A 17,376-nucleotide genomic window follows, 5' to 3' on the forward strand; every position below is an offset into this window, starting at 1 on the left:
GTGGGCGGATACCCTCTCTCAGGTGAGGCTGTCATGGGAGATGGGAAAAATGGGCTGCATGGTCGCGTCGCCAGAAGAAAGCCTCTACTGCGCAAATGCCACAAAGTATCTCGCCTACAATACACAAACCACCACAGAGACAAGCCTCAAAACTTCTGGAACAAGGTAATCTGGAGTGATGAGACCAAAATTGAATGTTTTGGCCACAACTATATACATTACATTTAGAGAGGAGTCAACAAGGCCTATGATGAAAGCAACACCAATTCTACTGTAAAGCGTGGAGGTGGATCGCTAATGTTTTTGGGGATGTGTGAACTACAAAAGCACATGAAACTTGGTCAAAGTTGAAGGAAAGATTAATGCAGCACATTATGAGCAAATACTGGAGGCAAATTTGCAATCATCAGCTGCGCATGGGAAGTACTTGGACATTCCAACATGACAACGATCCAAAACACAAGGCCAAGTCAACCTGTCATTGGCTACAGCAGAATAAAGTGAAGGTTCTAGAGTGGTCATCTCAGTCTCCTGACCTCAATATCATTGAACCTATCTGGGGAGATCTCAAGTGCGCAGTTCATCCTAGATAGCCCAAGAATTTACAGGAAATGGAGACTTTTTGCCAAGAAGAGTGGGCAGTTTTACCACCTGAGAAAATAAAGAACCTCACCCACATCTATCACAAAAGACTTCAAGCAGTCATTGTTGGGGGGGGGGGGGGGCAATACACTGTATTAAGAAATGGGGTATGTGAACTTATGATCAGGGTCATTTGGATGTTTTGTGTTGTCATTATGATTTAAAAAGAGAAAACACAGCAGATTGACAATAAATGGCTTCACCCAACCACTAACCATGAGTGGAGAAAAAAGGTCAAGAATGCAAAAATTCTGCCAGGGTATGTAAACTTTTGAGCACAACTCTATATTCACAAAATCACCAGAGCTAGCCTCAATAGATTATACATTTTTAGAATCTAGAGGCCAGCAAACATTTGAGTCACAGAGATGACAACAATCCTGATAAAGTAAATGTTTTTATGACCCGTTTTTCGCAAGCATTGAGTTAGGTGGGATTCAAGGGAGGCAGCACAAATATTAAGTGTCTAAAGTTCAATATTCAGACATGTCATGGGATCACTTTTGCATATGAATTCAACTTGTCTATTTCAAAAATGGAACAAACAATGTCTGAGTGCACATGTGAACTTAGCCTAAAGGCCCTGTCACACACGGCGAGATCGCTGATTTTGTGACGTCACAGCGATCTCGCCAGTGACAGCGCTGAGTGTGACACACATCAGCGACCGCCCCCAGCGTGCACGCTGGTATCAAAGGTAAACAGCGGGTATCCAAGAGCCGCACGGCTCTTAGAAACCCGCTGTTTACCTTAGATACCAGCGTGCACGCTGGTCCTGATCGCTGGAGGGGCTGTCTACGTGACAGCTCACTAGCGATCAGCCTAACGATGTCCCATCCATGTCGGATCGTTGATGGGATAGCTGGGACATCATTATGTGTAACAGGGCCTTAAGTCTACTAGCCCTTCAAATATCAATTAAGTGGTCTCTGTAGCCACCACTGTTTTACAAATTTCATAAAATTTCAGACCTTGTAGAGTCGACCTCAAAGCTGACATGTTGCCATTCTGGAGATGTAATGATTACTCTCAGCAGTGGTTCCAAAAGTTTCTGTAAGTAGGTAGCCCCATACACCTAAAGAAAGAACACAAAGAAATGCATCTTAAAAGTACACTGAGGCCAAGCAAAAAACCAACACGGCACAATAAGGCTGTGTGCCCACGTTGCTTTTTTAAGTGTTTCCTCCCTTTTTTGCCACTTCGGAAACGCTTAAAAACGCATTCCCACACAATCCTATGAGATTCCGCAGTTGCTGTGCGAATCCTGCGGATTCTTCCACTGCGGAATCGCATAGCGGTAAAATCCGCAGCATGTCCATTAATTCTGCGGAATCGCGGCGGATTTCATTGAAACACTCACTTTACGCATGTGGCTATGCCCACCACGCGTAAAGTGAGCGCTTCATGTGCAGATGGTACCCAGGGTCTGGAGGAGAGGAGACTCTCCTCCATGCCCTGGGTACCATATTCCTGAAAAAATAGAACTAAAATAAAAAATAGGGATATACTTACCCCTCTGTCAGCCCCCGGAGTCCTCAGCGGTGCACGCGGCCCTGCCAGCAACTTCCGTTCCCAGGGATGCATTGCAAGAATCACGCCAGATGACGTCGTGGTCGCATGACCGCTACGTCATCAGAGGTCATTCGCGCAATGCATCCCTGGGAACTGGCAGCGCCGCGTGCACCACTAAGGAGTCCGGGGGCAGACAGAGGGTAAGTATATCCCTATTTTTGAAAATTATTTTTAACATTCTATCTTTTACTATTGATGCTGCCTTTGCAAAAAACTTGGCAATATGCTTGACAAGTGTGACCAACCTGTAAATCACTTTTCCAAGCAATGCTTCAAATCGCTTGGAAAAGCGCTAGCGTTCTGCAAGCTAAAAACGCTTGCAAAACGCTTGTGTTTTGCGGGAAAACGCATGTGAATTCCACATGCGTTTTACCCGCGGTGGGGAGTTGCGGAAATGCTGCGGACAATTCCGCAGCATTTCTGCAACGTGGGCACATAGCCTAAGGCTACAGAAAATGATGTCACTTGCATCTGTTGATTTATAATATTGTATAATGACTCGTAAGCAGTTACATGTGAATCCTGCATCACAGCAAAATTGTACAAAACTGATGCTTATGGCAAACAGACTTTTCATGAGGGGATACAAAGTCCTTTTTCAGATAATCTGTATGGATCCCAGCAGAAAAAGACTGTTCAAAACCAACACAATCAGGGCACCCTAGGAGTGAGCAAACTGTTCAGTGTCCCTTCCCACCTACATGTTTTTCATTTATCTCTGCTTTTTTCTTGCTCCTATTTGAAGCCAGAGCTGTCAAACAAGAGGCAAGCAGAGATAGATGGAAAACAAGCAGGTGGGAAAGTGCACTGAACTTCTTGGACATGCCACGGGTGCACAGAGAGCCTGAGCTCATCTTCAACAGTCATTTTGTGCTTTCAGACACCAGGCGGCTGACCCTAAGCGGTCTCAAATAAATCTTTTAAAACTAAAGCTAAGGCTACTTTCACAATTGCGTTTTTTTTTGCTGCGCGTTTTTTGCGCACACAAACGCATGAAAAAACCGCATCATGCGTTTGTGTGCTTTTTTTTGCGGGTTTTGGTGCATTTTTTTAATGTAAACGTATGCGCACCCATAGACTTTAATGGGTGTTTTGCTGTAAAAAAAAAAAACAAAAAAACGCATTGCGTGCGCATGCGTTTTTTGGGGGGCAAGTCGGACGCACAAAAAATGCAACAGGATGCATTTTGTGCGCCCGAACGCACACTGCAAAAAAACGCGTGCGCATATGTATGCGCACATATGAGCACCCATGTTAAAGTATAGGGGAAAAACGCATGCGTTTTTTTGCGCTAAAAAGCAGCGCAAAAAAACGCAAGTGTGAAACCAGCCTAAGATCTGATGAAAAGGAGACATACACACCTTAAAACAAAAGGTCATAATTTTACTAGCCAAGCTGTTTCCTCTAAAGAGTGTCTGCATGGAGTCTGCTAACTCGACTTCCTTAGAAAACATGTTCCAGAGAAGCTGATACAGGAGATGTCTGGAATCAAAGAGCGTCACAAGGACACGTGCAAGCTCATCCTGCATGGAGCAAAGAAAAAATAATTATGATTTCAAGATTAACAAAATTAAAAAAAAAAAAAAAAAAATTGCACGAAATGGAAAAGCAGGATATGAAAGTTATTCCTATATACATCTAAGATATTGAGGAGCCGTTGCTTATGTGATAACAGTTTTAGTTACGAAGTATGGATATTTTTCAGTATGATTCACTGCCAACTAGATTTGACAGAAGATTCAAATAAAAATTGAAGAAATTATCAGGAAGTCACAGTAAAATTATTTTCCTAACAAGCATAACAACTGAAAATCATAGCTACACCAACTGCCAAGTATAACTAGCACATAACCAGTTGGAAGCAGAAGGATCCACACACGTCCCATAAGACAATCCATGCCCATTATGAACATTAGGGCTTAAAGATAATAAGTTGTGGGGTCCCATGCTTGGGACCCACCACTACAAGGCAAAAAACAGTCTTTCTACAAAAGTGGTGGAGTGGCTACTGTGTAATACTACAAGCTATATGCGGACCAACTATGATTCACATTGCTGTTGAGGTCACATTCTGAAAGCTTTGGTCTCTAATGAGATGACCTCTTTTAGGGAAATTTCTCAGGACAAAGCTATTCACTATCAAATAAGAGAAGGACTTACTGATGGCTGGGTGACCTACCACTGGAATCCATAGCAATCCCGAAAACAGGGCTTGCATGATCCCATTTGAATGCTCACTTCCACTCCATTCACTCTCTTTAGGACTGTTATCCAAAATACCGTTCAGGGACTGGGGTCAGCTCAGCCTCAACTATAATCCCAATTCCCTGAGCATACTTAGCAAGACATCTCTTCCACCGTAGGCTCCATGAGATGTTATCTACAGATATTCAGCCCTACATATAAAACATTTACGTGACAGACAGGCAATGCCAAACTGATTATTGCTTAATGTATTAGATACATAAACTTTTTGTTAAAACACAAAGCAATACAAATAAATACAAAGACTAACTGACCCACTGTGAGCAAGGAACAACATTGGCTAGAGCCATCGCAATAGGCAATTCCCCTTGGTCCCCCATCATTGTGACCAATTCCACCAGTCTTTCAAAGCGATCAGCCAAAACCGTTTCAGCCAACGTGTCAAATTCTGTCCCCTGTTGCAGGATTTTTGTAAGGACTTCCATAAAAGTAGCTCTTGTCTGTAGATCTTTATGATAACCAAGACCTAGAAATACAAAGGTTGCCATGAGAAAAAAAAAAGCTCCACATGACCTTACGTAGAAAAAGTGGCCCTCAGACTTGAACTTTGTGCCACCGGAATATTGGAAAAAAGACTTAGCAGGAAGATATGGATAGTTAAGCAATGCTGAGCAAGAATAATGTAAATGACCATTTATCTATTTGCGCGTTTTCCCAGGAGAATGTCTGCCCAGTGCTGATAAAAGTCCAAATGTGCTGAATCGGATCCGTCCATATATTGCTTCATCAGCACAAAGCTAATGAATGCGTTTGATAGGAGACAGAAAAGTAGGAAAATTTCATATTTCATCTACTTCAGTCACAAAAAAGGCAAAAACCATTCTAAAGGCATAACGTTTCTTTTTAAAATAAGATACATTTTTAGACAATGCATCCCAATGAGAACTCACCTATTGAGTGCATAAGGCCACTATCTACATTGGCATTTAACAGATTTGACATAGCCAAGACCGTACAATGTCTTAAGGAAGCCAATCGCCGTGACATTCCTCGCTTCCTTCCCCCAGTCTGGGTCCCATCATCTTCTACTTCACTACAGTCATTTAGTAAATTCATGAACAGGGTGAAATACCTAACAAGAGATTAAAACTATTAGTTATATATTAGGTATGAAACTGAGGGAACATTCTACTACTTCTACTTCCGAGAAGAATTCCCAAAACACTGTCTGTGGCCACACCTTTAATACACATTACATGGCAGCCATTTAACATCATGGGCAACCATAAAATATTCGGACGTGTTCAGCTATCCAGATCGAGAATTGGTCATCGGAGAAGCCGGTCATCTCTCCACTATGAGCAATAGATGAAAATGCTGAATGAATGAAATATATATATATATATATATATATATTATATATCTCTCTCAAGAAAAATAGGCAGCACTCCAAATTGAATGTGAAAAAGAGGGATACTTTACGGATCCTCAAGACGGGTCACCGTCGAAACGTCGCCACCTGAGGATTGGTAAAGTATCCACTTTTTTCACATTTAATTTGGAGTGCTGCCTATTTTTCTTGATTTATTAATTCGGATGTTTGGACACTGCTGAATAGGTCTTGCACCAATTGTATAGTTTTGGTAGTGCTGCCCTCTTTTTTGATTATAAATATATAATATATATTTATATATCATATAAATTGAGCTCAGACAAGAGTCAAACATTTTTCTCTATGTAACATTAACAGATTCCTTTTTTTTTTTTCTTGTCTACAGGCGTTTGAAGGATCTGGTGCCATAAGTGATCAAACCAGTCAACCTTGGCCACGACTGACCATATATGAGGGCAGATATCAGTGGTGCAAAGGCTCGGACATGTTAGACTTCGACATGCCCATTTCTTTTGATCTTAAGGGGCATAGGTCAGCTCTGGAGGGGTCCTTTGAGAACAGATGTATGCTCCAATGAGTGTACATTTGTATGTGGAGGTTAGGAACATTAATCAATGAAACTAGCATAAAGGGCATGTCACACTAAGAGATATCGCTAGCAATATCGCTATAACTAGTGACGTTATAGCGATATTGCTAGCGATATCGCTGTGTCTGATACTTACCTACGACCGGCTCCCCCGCTGGTTATCGCTGATCGCGCGAGAACGTTCAGGACTGTTTCTCGTCGTCAGCTTCCTGTGGCGCTTCCTGCTGTGAGGACGAGCGACGCGTGGAGCCGGGCGGGAGGACGCAGGATCGCCTGGTGTGACAGGTAAGTAGCGATCCACGTCCCCAGCGATGTCGCTAGTGAGATCTGCCTGTGTGGCAGCTCACTAGCGACCACTTAGCGATGTACCAGCGATCCTGACCGCGTCATATCGCTGGTGGGGATCGCTGGTACATCGCTAAGTGTGACAGTACCTTTAGGCTAAGAGTTTAGGCCTTAATCAGATGTTAGTTTTTTCTCATGTACGTGGATGGAAAAAACATAACACTGAACTGTTCATCATTGTTTTGAATCAGATTTTTTTTACCATGAGAGCTACATCTGTGATTTTCTTCTATTGAAAAGAAAGGCTTCTGCTGCCCATTGTAATGGAAAAATATTTTAACAAGACCCATGGACTTGGTTGCTTGATTTTGATCTGTGTACAAATCACAGACATATGAACACCAGCAGAAATGTCAATGGATGTGTTATGCACACGTGAAAAGTACGGATAAAACATCACCGAAGAGAAATATAGTTACAATATACAACACACATACTTGAGGAACAATTGTGACTTGGCTTCCATTAATTCTACTCCATCTCCTTCCTCAGGCTGAAGAGGTAGGCCAGCAAGAAGAGACACTACAGCCTCCATGCTCGCCTGATCGAGGTCCCTGAAGAAGACATAACATTATGTAGCAGATATTTACAAACTCAGGTGTCAGAAACGCTGAAAATTTCAGTACCTTGTTAGGCATTTTACATCTTCATCCGCAGCTTGATTGGATGTCCCCATTACCCAGTCAGTCAAATATTCAACCATTTTATTTCTAAAAGCAAAGCAAAAAGCAGAAGCAAAGAAAACCATTACAATTTACACTGCACTTCATTAATGTATTAAAACAAACAAAAAAAATTTGTATTAAAAGTGTTGCCTGCTTGTTTGGGTTTATTGACACATTAATAATAATAATTTTTATTTTTATATAGCGCTAACATATTCCTCAGCCCTTTTTCATACATTGTCATTGCTGTCCCCGATGGGGCTCACAATCTAAATTCCCTATCAGTATGTTTTTGGAGTGTGGGAGAAAACCAGAGTACCCGGAGGAGACCCACGCAAACACAGGAAGAACATACAAACTCCTTGCAGATGTTGTCCTTGGTGAGACATTATGTATACAGTGTGAATAAAGCCTTTGGAGAGGGCTCATGAAAATAACACGATATAGTTTCCAACTGAACGGGAGCAGAGCTGCAGTACCCAAGAATGGCCACTAATCAGTGTCTGGAGCTATGGACTTCCAACGGCTAAAGAGTCTACTAAGGCTATGTGCACATGTTGCAGATTCACCTGCGGGTTTTTCCGCGTGGATCCGCAGGTAAAGTGACCTGCGGTTTCACACCTCTACTATGTTAAAGGTGTGAAACCGCCCAATCAATTGACATGCTGCGGTTTGTAAACCGCAGCAAAACCGCGCGGAAAAAAACGCAGCGTGAGCACAGCGGTTTTGAAAAGCCATAGGGTTACATGGTACTGTACCATGTCTGCAGAACTGCTGCGTTTCCGCAGGGCCAAAACAGCTGCGGAAACGCAGCAGAATCCGCAATGTGTGCACACAGCCTAAAAGTTGCTAAGGAAAGGTTTTTAAAGTCCTATTCAGCCCCTTTAAGGTAGTATCAAGCAGCTACAGAGTAATAAAAGCCAGCAAGCAGTCTCTAGACAGAGCATTTATTAGTACATGTATCCTCTTCACAATGTGCCCAGAAGCCTGTCTGAAGTTTTACTGCAGTATAAATATAAATAGGGTACCCACCTGAATTTCATTTCTTGACAGAATGAAAGATCGTCCCTTCGTTCCATCATCACTTCAACCAGTTGACAAAGCTTTGTCTTGACCTGAATGGCATGCACCATGTTCCCCAGCACACGAACATACCTATAAAAACATTGCTTCGCAAATAAGATTGCATATAAATGTCTGATTTAGATCTATTAACAAGTGCTAAAACATAGAAAGATTGAAAAGGACAAATTAACACCCACTGAACTTCTCAAAAAAACAAAAAAAAAGTAACCATTGGGATACATAGGTATGTATCACACTGACCACTAAACCTAATGACAGACTTATACTTGCTGTCTTGCTGTGCTTTTTAAAAAAGCGTTTACAGCAGTCTCTGTATCATCAATGACAGGATTACAATTGAAACGTAAACCAAAGCTCACCAGCCTATCTTCACAACGGCTTTGTCCATGTTCAGTGTGTGTTCATTATAAGGATCTGGATACATCTTATGACCTAAGCATACTTCCAGTGATCGGTTATTGATGACCTATCCAACTGAATCATGTACTTGATTGCAGCTCAGGAACCAAGCTCTCGCTACAAGCTACGAATATCGGCTATATTAAATAGCTGGTGTCTGTCTCAAAAAAATGCAGCTAGAGATGAACTGCGGCTGCGGTTCTTAAAAAGGTTATCCACTACTGGGAGAACCCCTTCTTGATCCAAATGTTTAGCCCCCATAAAATAATAAAGCCTATACTTACCTCATGTGCTTGGGCCGTTCCCATGGTGTTGGCACTCGCGGTCTCAGGGATATGGTGCTGCTGTTGGGACACGTTATGCCAGCGCCCAATCAGCGCAGGCGTCCCTGTCTCTGCCTTCGGACAAATCAAACATGAAGAGGAAGTCCGGGCTGCAGTTGATACCTGACTTCCTCTTCCTGCTCAATTCGACATGAGGCAGAGACATGGAAGCTGGCGCAAATTGGGCGCCGGCATCACTACAACAGCACGGGAAACCCGAGAGTCGGAGTGCTGACATCGCGGGAATGGCGTATAAGCTTTATTATTTTATGGAGGCCAAGCGAAGGGTAAGAGAAAAAGTTGCCCTAGCAGTGGACAACTTACTCTGTCGCCTCATTGGGGGACACAACCATGGGTGTTATGCTGCTGTCCACTAGGAGGCTACACTATGCTGAATCGGAAAAAGATTAACTTTGGCTCCTCCTCTGCAGTATACACCCCTGGACGGCGTCAGCCTTCTCCAAGTTTTTGCTTAGTGTACGCCCCGTTCGCGCTCATGACCCCACCGCTAGCCTTCCTTTCATTCCAGGGGGGTCTGGGTTAAATCCGACCACCCCCTTCCAGGGGGGTCTGGGTTAAATTCGACCACCCCCCGGACAACCGCGCCGTCCTGGAGCCCTTCTGGGCAGGAGGTCTCAAATTTAGGCCGCGGCTTCGGCCTAGCCGAAGTCGCCGCCTTATTCCCGCCCCCCAGATGACGAAAATGACACTCTGCAGTGTCATAGAAGGGGCGGATCGAGGCAGGAAGGGCACGCTTTTACATAGCTCAGCGCACCCTTTTCAGCTCTCCGCCCACTTCCTCCTCCACCTCAGAATCCCGGTGGCCATCTTGCGGCAGCAGAAAACATAGCTGAAGCAACACCGCATTCTCTGGTGGCACAGGACCGTCAATTGTCGGCGCTGGATCTAGGGGCACACCGGTGGGGTAAGATCACAGCTGGGTTCCCTTACCCAGTTGGGAATTCATATTACCTATAACGTTCCCCTATACTTCCCTCTGCACAGCCACCCCTGTAAGGCCCCTGCTAGCCAGCCTCTAAGCACTATGTCGGGCTCAAGTAAGAGGACCAGGCAAGACTGTTTTTATGCATTCTGCACAGCCTGCAAGTCCACTCTCCCCAGTGGCAGCACGTACCCGCACTGCCGGGACTGTACCCGAAACACTGGGTCCAAACCCCAAGACGTCCCTACCAACGCTTCTGCGCCTGCAACCACGCCGGAATCGGCTACTCAGATGTTGCAGTCTATGACACAGTCTATGAATAACGACCTCCACACTACTGCAGGCTCATGTCTCGGCTATGAACGTTACCCAGCAAAGGGACAGCCTGTCTCAGGGACATGCCGCTTCCGACAGTCTCAGACGTTCATCTGTGTCCTCACATAGCACTCGTTCGTCTCCCTCCAGGGAGAGACACGGTAGCTCTAGATCACCTTCATCGTCCCCTGACAGACAGACAACGCGGATCTCCACAACGATCCCCGACCACAGAAGACCTCCGCCCTAGTTCACCCGCTAGGGAGCTCCTTAGCAATGCGCAAGACTCAGAAGGCATATGTGACTAACTCAGACAACGAAACCACCATGGTTACTTACCGGTAGCCGGTTTTTCCGGAACCCATGACAGCACCACCTGAGAGAGGGATCCGCCCCGCCAGGACAGGAACCTACTGAGACATAAGGGGCGGCACCTCTCCCCCGCTTCAGTTGGGTTACAGAGCATTGAGAGGACTTCCCGGTTAGTTACATGTTTAATCCAACACCACAACACTCAAAACACCCTACTAATTGTGCACACCATACAGTGAAAAAGGGGGGGAATGTACGGGTGCTGTCATGGGTTCCGGAAAAACCGGCTACCGGTAAGTAACCATGGTGGTTTTCCCTTCACCCATGACAGCACCACCTGAGAGATTTTTGGAGACTTCGAAACACCTTAGGGAGGGACCACCGCTTGCAGCACCCTTCTACCAAAGGTTAAGTCAGCAGAGGAGGATAGATTTAATCTATAGTGCTTAAAGAAGGTTGAAGGTGAGGCCCAGGTAGCGGCCTTACAAATTTGTTCGATTGATACCTCTGCCTTTTCAGCCCAGGAGGTCGCCACGGCTCTGGTGGAATGAGCCTTGATGCCGTCAGGAATCGGGATACCACTAGCTGAATAGGCTACACTAATGGCTTCCCTGATCCATCTAGCAATAGTCCCTTTTGAAACCCCATAGCCTTTCCTGGCACCCTGAAAAGCTACGAATAGGGACTGTGACCTCCTCCACTGGCTAGTGGCAGATATATATTCTACAAGAGCTCTTTTAACATCCAGACTATGGAATTTTTCCTCCCCCAGATTTTTTGGATTTTCGCAAAAGGATGGAAGAACAATTTCCTGACCCCGATGGAAATCTGACACTACCTTGGGCAGATAACTGGAGTCTGTTCTTAACACTACCCTATCCTGAAAGACTTGCGTATAAGGAGGATTTACTGAGAGAGCCTGTAAGTCGCTTATCCTGCGGGCTGATGTGAGGGCTACTAACAGGATCGTTTTTAGGGTCAAAAACTTTAGGGGTAGCTGATGTAATGGCTCATACGGTTCTTTTGTAAGGGCTTCTAACACCAGGTTTAAATCCCAGGGGGCTATTCTAGGTATTGGAATAGGCCTAGCTCTATGGCAGGATTTAATAAATCTGGCTATCCACCTATCTGATGCCAGTTTGCAATTGTAGAGCGCCCCTAGTGCCGACACCTGAACCTTAAGTGTGTTTACTGCTAACCCCATCTGCAACCCAGATTGTAAGAACTCTAGGATGTCACTAATCGGGGGTTCTTTCCCTAACGGCTTACCCAAGAACTGTAGGAACTTATCCCATGTTCTGCCGTAGATGTTAGTAGTCACCGGTTTCCTGCTTTTTTGCAGAGTGGCCACCAGCCCAGGGGAGAACCCCCTATCTATTAAAAGCGACCTTTCAAATTCCACGCCGTCAGATGGAATCCTTTGACCTGAGCGTGCAATATTGGACCCTGAACTAGTAGGTCCGGGATTTCTGGCAGAACCCAAGGATCGGAGAGGGACATCTTCCGTAGCAGAGCGAACCAGGGCCTTTTTGGCCAAAATGGAGCTATTAGAATCACCCTGGCTTGATCGTTTCTGATTTTTCTTACCACAGTCGGGATCAGAGCTACTGGGGGGAACGCGTAAGCCTGTCTGAAGTTCCACTGGATGTGCAATGAGTCCACTGCCCATGGGTTTTCCCTTGGGTTTAGAGAGCAGAACCTTTCTGTTTGCCTGTTGTGCTTGTTTGCAAAGAGGTCTATCACCGGTTCCCCCCAAAGCTGAATTAACTTTTGAAAAATGGATCGGTTTAGTGCCCATTCTCCTTGCCTCAGGGTATTGCGACTCAGGAAATCTGCCTCTATGTTTTCTGCCCCTTTTATGTGTAGGGCTGTCACGGAGTGTAGGTGATCCTCTGCCCTGCTCAGAATGTCTGTTGCTGCTTCCATTAAGGAGTGTGATCTTGTCCCTCCTTGGTGGTTGATGTATGCCACTGCTACCTTGTTGTCTGACATGATGCGTACATCTTGACCCTGGAGTAGCGGAATGAAGTGGTTTAGGGCCTTGCCCACTGCCCACAGTTCTCTCAGGTTGGAGGATGCCTTCCTTTCTTGAGGTGTCCAGGAACCCTGACCTATGAGGCCCCTTAGGTGTGCCCCCCAACCCGAGGAGCTTGCATCTGTTAAAATTATATCTGTCGCCTGTTTGTCCCATGGTATTCCTAAGGTCAGATTTGTCTCGTTCAGCCACCAGTTGAGAGAGTCTCTGGTTTTTAAGGAAAGCTCCAGCTTTCCTTCCAAACGCCCTCTTAGCGATCTTTGTGCTCTTAGTATCTCCCCCTGGAGTTGCCGGGTGTGAAACTGAGCCCACCTGACCGCCGGAATACAGGATGTTAGGGTACCTAGCAGGGACATTGCTTTTCTTAATGTCATACATGGTTGGTTTCGGCCCGCCAAGGCCAGATTTTGCACCTTCTCTATCTTGGACTCTGGGAGCAGACACTCTTGCCTTTCTGAGTCCAGTATAAATCCTAGGAAGGTCTGTTTCTTTAGGGGTTGTAATTTTGATTTTTTGAAATTGACTATCCACCCTAACTCTTGCAAGGTGTTGATCACCTGAGTCAGCTGTGCTGTACAGTGGTCCTCTGAACTGCCCACTATAAGAAAATCGTCCAGGTATGGTATTATGACCGTATCGTGAATCCGGAGAAAGGCTGTCACTTCCGCTATGACCTTGGTGAAGACCCTCGGGGCTATGGATATGCCAAATGGAAGAGCCCTGAACTGAAAGTGCCTTAGTGTGCCCTGAATATAAAGCGCTACCCTCAGGTATTTCTGGTAATCTGGATGGATAGGGATGTGGTAATACGCATCCTTTAAATCGACTACGGCCATGAAGCAATCTTGATGTAGCAGCTTCACTGCCGTAGTTACTGATTCCATCTTGAAGGTCGGGTTCTTTATCCATAGATTGAGGCGTCTGAGATTTATGATTGTCCTGAATGACTGATCCGGTTTTTTTATTAGGAAAAGGGGTGAATAAAACCCCTTTCCTTCCTGTAAGCGTGGCACCTCGGACAGTACCCGCTTGTCTATCAGGCTCAGGATTTCTGTTTCTAAGGCCAGTTGTTCTTCGGTCATCTTCCTGATAGGTGTGATGACGACCACGGATTTTGGCTGACGAATAAAGGGGATTTTCAGGCCTTCTTTTAGGATGCTCAGAATCCAGGTGTTGGAGGAGATCTTTTCCCAGGCCTGGAAAAAGAGTGCCAATCTCGCTCCTACTGGAATACTGGCGTCACTGTGGTGACTTTTTGGAGGTGGAGGTGCCTCCACCAAACATAAACCCTGATTCTTTCTTCTTTTTATCCTCCCATCTTCTTCTGTCAGCGGGAGGACGCCCTCTATTGAATCTCCCCCTCCGAAAGGGCTGTCTCCTCTGATCCATAGGGAATCTGGGGAAGCCTTTTTTCTTATCGCCTGCTTTCTCCAGAATATCGTCCAAGTTCTTGCCGAGCAGGAATCGGCCATCGCAGGGGAGAGAGCACAATTTGGCCTTGGACTGAAGGTCACCCGGACAGCCCTTAAGCCATAACGCGCGTCTAGCAGCATTTGATAGTGACGCTGCTCTGGCTGTTAATCGCATAGAGTCCGCCGAGGTATCTGCCAGAAAAGCCGCTGCCCCGTGCAAGAGATACATGTCTGATAAGATCTTCTCTCTTGGGACTCTTGACGCCAGCTTCTCTTCTAACTGCTGCAGCCAGATCATGAGGGAGCGTGCCGTGCAGGTGCCCGCTATCGCCGGCTTAAGACCTCCTGCTGTCGCTTCCCATGCGTGCCTCAAATATGAGTCCGCTTTTTTGTCTAGCGGGTCTCTAAGAACCCCTGCGTCTTCCAAGGGCAGGGCCGACCTTTTGGAAGACCTGGACACCGCTGCATCTATTTTTGGGACTTTGTCCCATATTTCCGTATCCTTGTATTCAAAGGGGTATCGCCTCTTAGAAGCGGATGGAAGGGCCCCCGATTTTTCAGGCTTTTTCCACTCCTTCTCAATAAGCGCCTGGATTTTCGCGTTTACTGGAAAGGTTCGTTTTTTCCTCTCCTGAAGCCCCCCAAACATGACGTCCTCTAGGGTTTTAGCCGCCCTTTCTTCCTGTAGGCCCATTGTGGTTCTAATGGCCTTTAGGAGGGCATCTGTATCTTCTACAGGGAAACATGGCTTACCCCCTGTGTCACTATCTGAGGAGTCTGAGGAGGATGATTTTTCCGCCTGAGATGATACTGATGCGGAATCTGAGGGGGAACTAGGGAAATCCTTCCTGCTTTTTTTCCCTTTTTTCAATAAGGACTTAATTGAGCCTTCCATTTCTGACCTGAGGGCAGATATTAGATTGGCTGCGAAACTAGGCGCTTCCTCCGCCATAGTCCGCTGAATGCACGAAGCACAGAGATCTTTTTGCCAGTCTCTTGCTAGGGGAGATTTACATATAGCACAATCCCTATTGTTCTTCTTGCTTCCTGCTTTTCTGGGCCTTTCCTACAGGGTGAAGCATACAATAGAAAAACCCCCTATTAATATACTGCTGACATTCACGAAGATCACTCACCACCCGTAATCAAGGGTACCGGATTTGGAGGCTGCGTCGGAGCACCTGACCCGCGCTCTTTGGACCTTGAGGAGTGCCCCGACCTGCGGCTGGGGCGACTGCTGCTTGAATGGCTTCCATGCTTTCTGCCAGAGGGCTGTGAGGGAGGCAGGGACGTGACCTTCCTGGGGATGCTATTCGACACCTCCAGGGGTCTGGTGCTCCTCCCCAGGGACAAGACACTGGCTCTCCGTCTAGGAGTTCGCATACTCCTCCGCAATCCCCCCCGACCTCTCCGGTTTGCCATGAGAGTCCTCGGCAGGATGGCAGCAGCAATGGAGGCGGTACCATTTCCCCAGTTTCACCTCAGACCTCTTCAACTGGCCATCCTCAAGTCCTGGGACAGGAATCCTTTCTCCCTCAACAGGGAGTTCCGGCTAACATGGAAAACAAGAAGGTCCCTGCACTGGTGGCTTAAGCCAACCTCGCTTGCAAGGGGAAAATGCTTTCTCTCAGGTCAATGGAAGGTTCTGACCACCGACGCAAGCCTGACAGGTTGGGGTGCGGTGCACCTACATCACAGGGCACAAGGCAAGTGGTCACCAATGGAAGCGACCATGCCCATCAACGTCCTGGAGATTCGGGCCATCTTCCTAGCATTGAGAGCCTTTCATCACTTGCTGGCGGCCTCTTATGTTAGAATACAGTCGGACAATGCCACGGCGGTGGCATACGTGAACCATCAAGGCGGGACACGCAGCATCCAGGCGATGAAAGAAGTGACACATATCCTCCACTGGGCGGAGGACGTGAGGTCGGTACTCTCTGCGGTCCACGTTCTGGGTGTGGACAACTGGGAAGCCGACTACCTCAGCAGACAAGGAATGGACTTGGGGGAGTGGTCTCTCCATCCCGAAATTTTTTGAAAATCTGAAAAAGATTAACTATGGCTCCTCCTCTGCAGTATACACCCCTGGACGGCGTCAGCCTTCTCCAGTTTGGTGCAAAAGCATTAGGAGGAACATAACAGAAACAACATAACCATGCCTGTAAGAAGGCCACTATGTACGAGCTCAAAGAACAATATGAGAACTCAACCATAACAACGGCCCGTTAGGGCAACAGGGTGGGAGCTGTGTCCCCCAATTAGAGGCTAAGAGAAAGATTTCACGGTGAGTACACAAATCTCCTTTACTCTGTCGCCTCATTGGGGGACAAAGAACCATGGGACGTCCCAAAGCAGTCCCTGGGTGGGATGCAAGGGACGAATATTGTGCTGACAGGTCCCTAAACTTGGGGCACCACCGCCTGCAGAACCCATCTACCCAGGCTCGCGTCCGCTGAGGACTGGGTATGAACTCTGCAGTGTTTCGAAAACGTGTGTAGGCTAGTCCAAGTGGCCGCCTTACACACCTGTTGTGCCGAAGCCTGGTGCCGAATGGCCCAGGAGGCCCCTACTGCCCGCGTAGAGTGTGCCGTGATAAAGGCCGGAAGAGGAGAATTGTTAAGGCGGTAGGTCTCATGTATGGTGGACTTGATCCACCTGGCAAGGGTAGCTTTGGAAGCTGGCAGACCCTTGCGAACGCCTTCCGGAAGAAGGAAAAGGGAATCAGACTTCCGGAAGGGCGCAGTCCTAGACACATATACGCAATGCCCTGACGAGGTCAAGCGTATGCAGAGCCTTCTCCACGCTATGAACCGGAACCAGGCAAAGGGATGGCAGTGAAATTTCCTCATTGAGGTGGAAGTTGGACACAACCTTCGGAAGGAAGGATGGGTCTGTACGGAGAACCACCTTGTCCTGGTGAAAGGCTAGGAAGGGCCGTTTGACAATTCAGACACCCTGCGTAGCGAGGCGATTGCCACCAGAAAAACCACCTTCTGTGATAGAATGTGAAGTGGGACTTCCTTAAGGGGTTCGAAAGGTGGTGACTGCAATGCTGTCATTACCAGGTTGAGGTCCCACATTTCCAGTGGACGTTTGTAAAGGGGAACTAATCGGGAAACTCCTTGGAGAGAAGTCCT

The 17,376-nt window shown here is 46.5% G+C and overlaps 1 protein-coding gene across 3 annotated transcripts in view; it reads right to left on the bottom strand.

The window, feature by feature from the left end:
• The window catches only part of NF1 (neurofibromin 1), a 419,128-nt gene that overhangs the window by 285,662 nt on the left and 116,090 nt on the right, over positions 1-17,376 (bottom strand). For all 3 annotated transcript variants that reach the window (XM_073589728.1, XM_073589727.1, XM_073589726.1), the window contains exons 22-28: positions 8,444-8,566; positions 7,373-7,456; positions 7,184-7,300; positions 5,370-5,551; positions 4,734-4,945; positions 3,576-3,737; positions 1,614-1,717 (exon numbers count right to left, since the gene is read on the bottom strand). In XM_073589728.1, the coding sequence (XP_073445829.1) occupies positions 1,614-1,717; positions 3,576-3,737; positions 4,734-4,945; positions 5,370-5,551; positions 7,184-7,300; positions 7,373-7,456; positions 8,444-8,566 (984 nt within the window). The remainder of the gene's footprint in view (positions 1-1,613; positions 1,718-3,575; positions 3,738-4,733; positions 4,946-5,369; positions 5,552-7,183; positions 7,301-7,372; positions 7,457-8,443; positions 8,567-17,376) is intronic.

Source organism: Dendrobates tinctorius, unplaced genomic scaffold (assembly GCF_039654945.1).
Source record: "Dendrobates tinctorius isolate UK_male_01 unplaced genomic scaffold, ASM3965494v1 ptg000112l, whole genome shotgun sequence".
Lineage (NCBI taxonomy): Eukaryota > Metazoa > Chordata > Amphibia > Anura > Dendrobatidae > Dendrobates > Dendrobates tinctorius.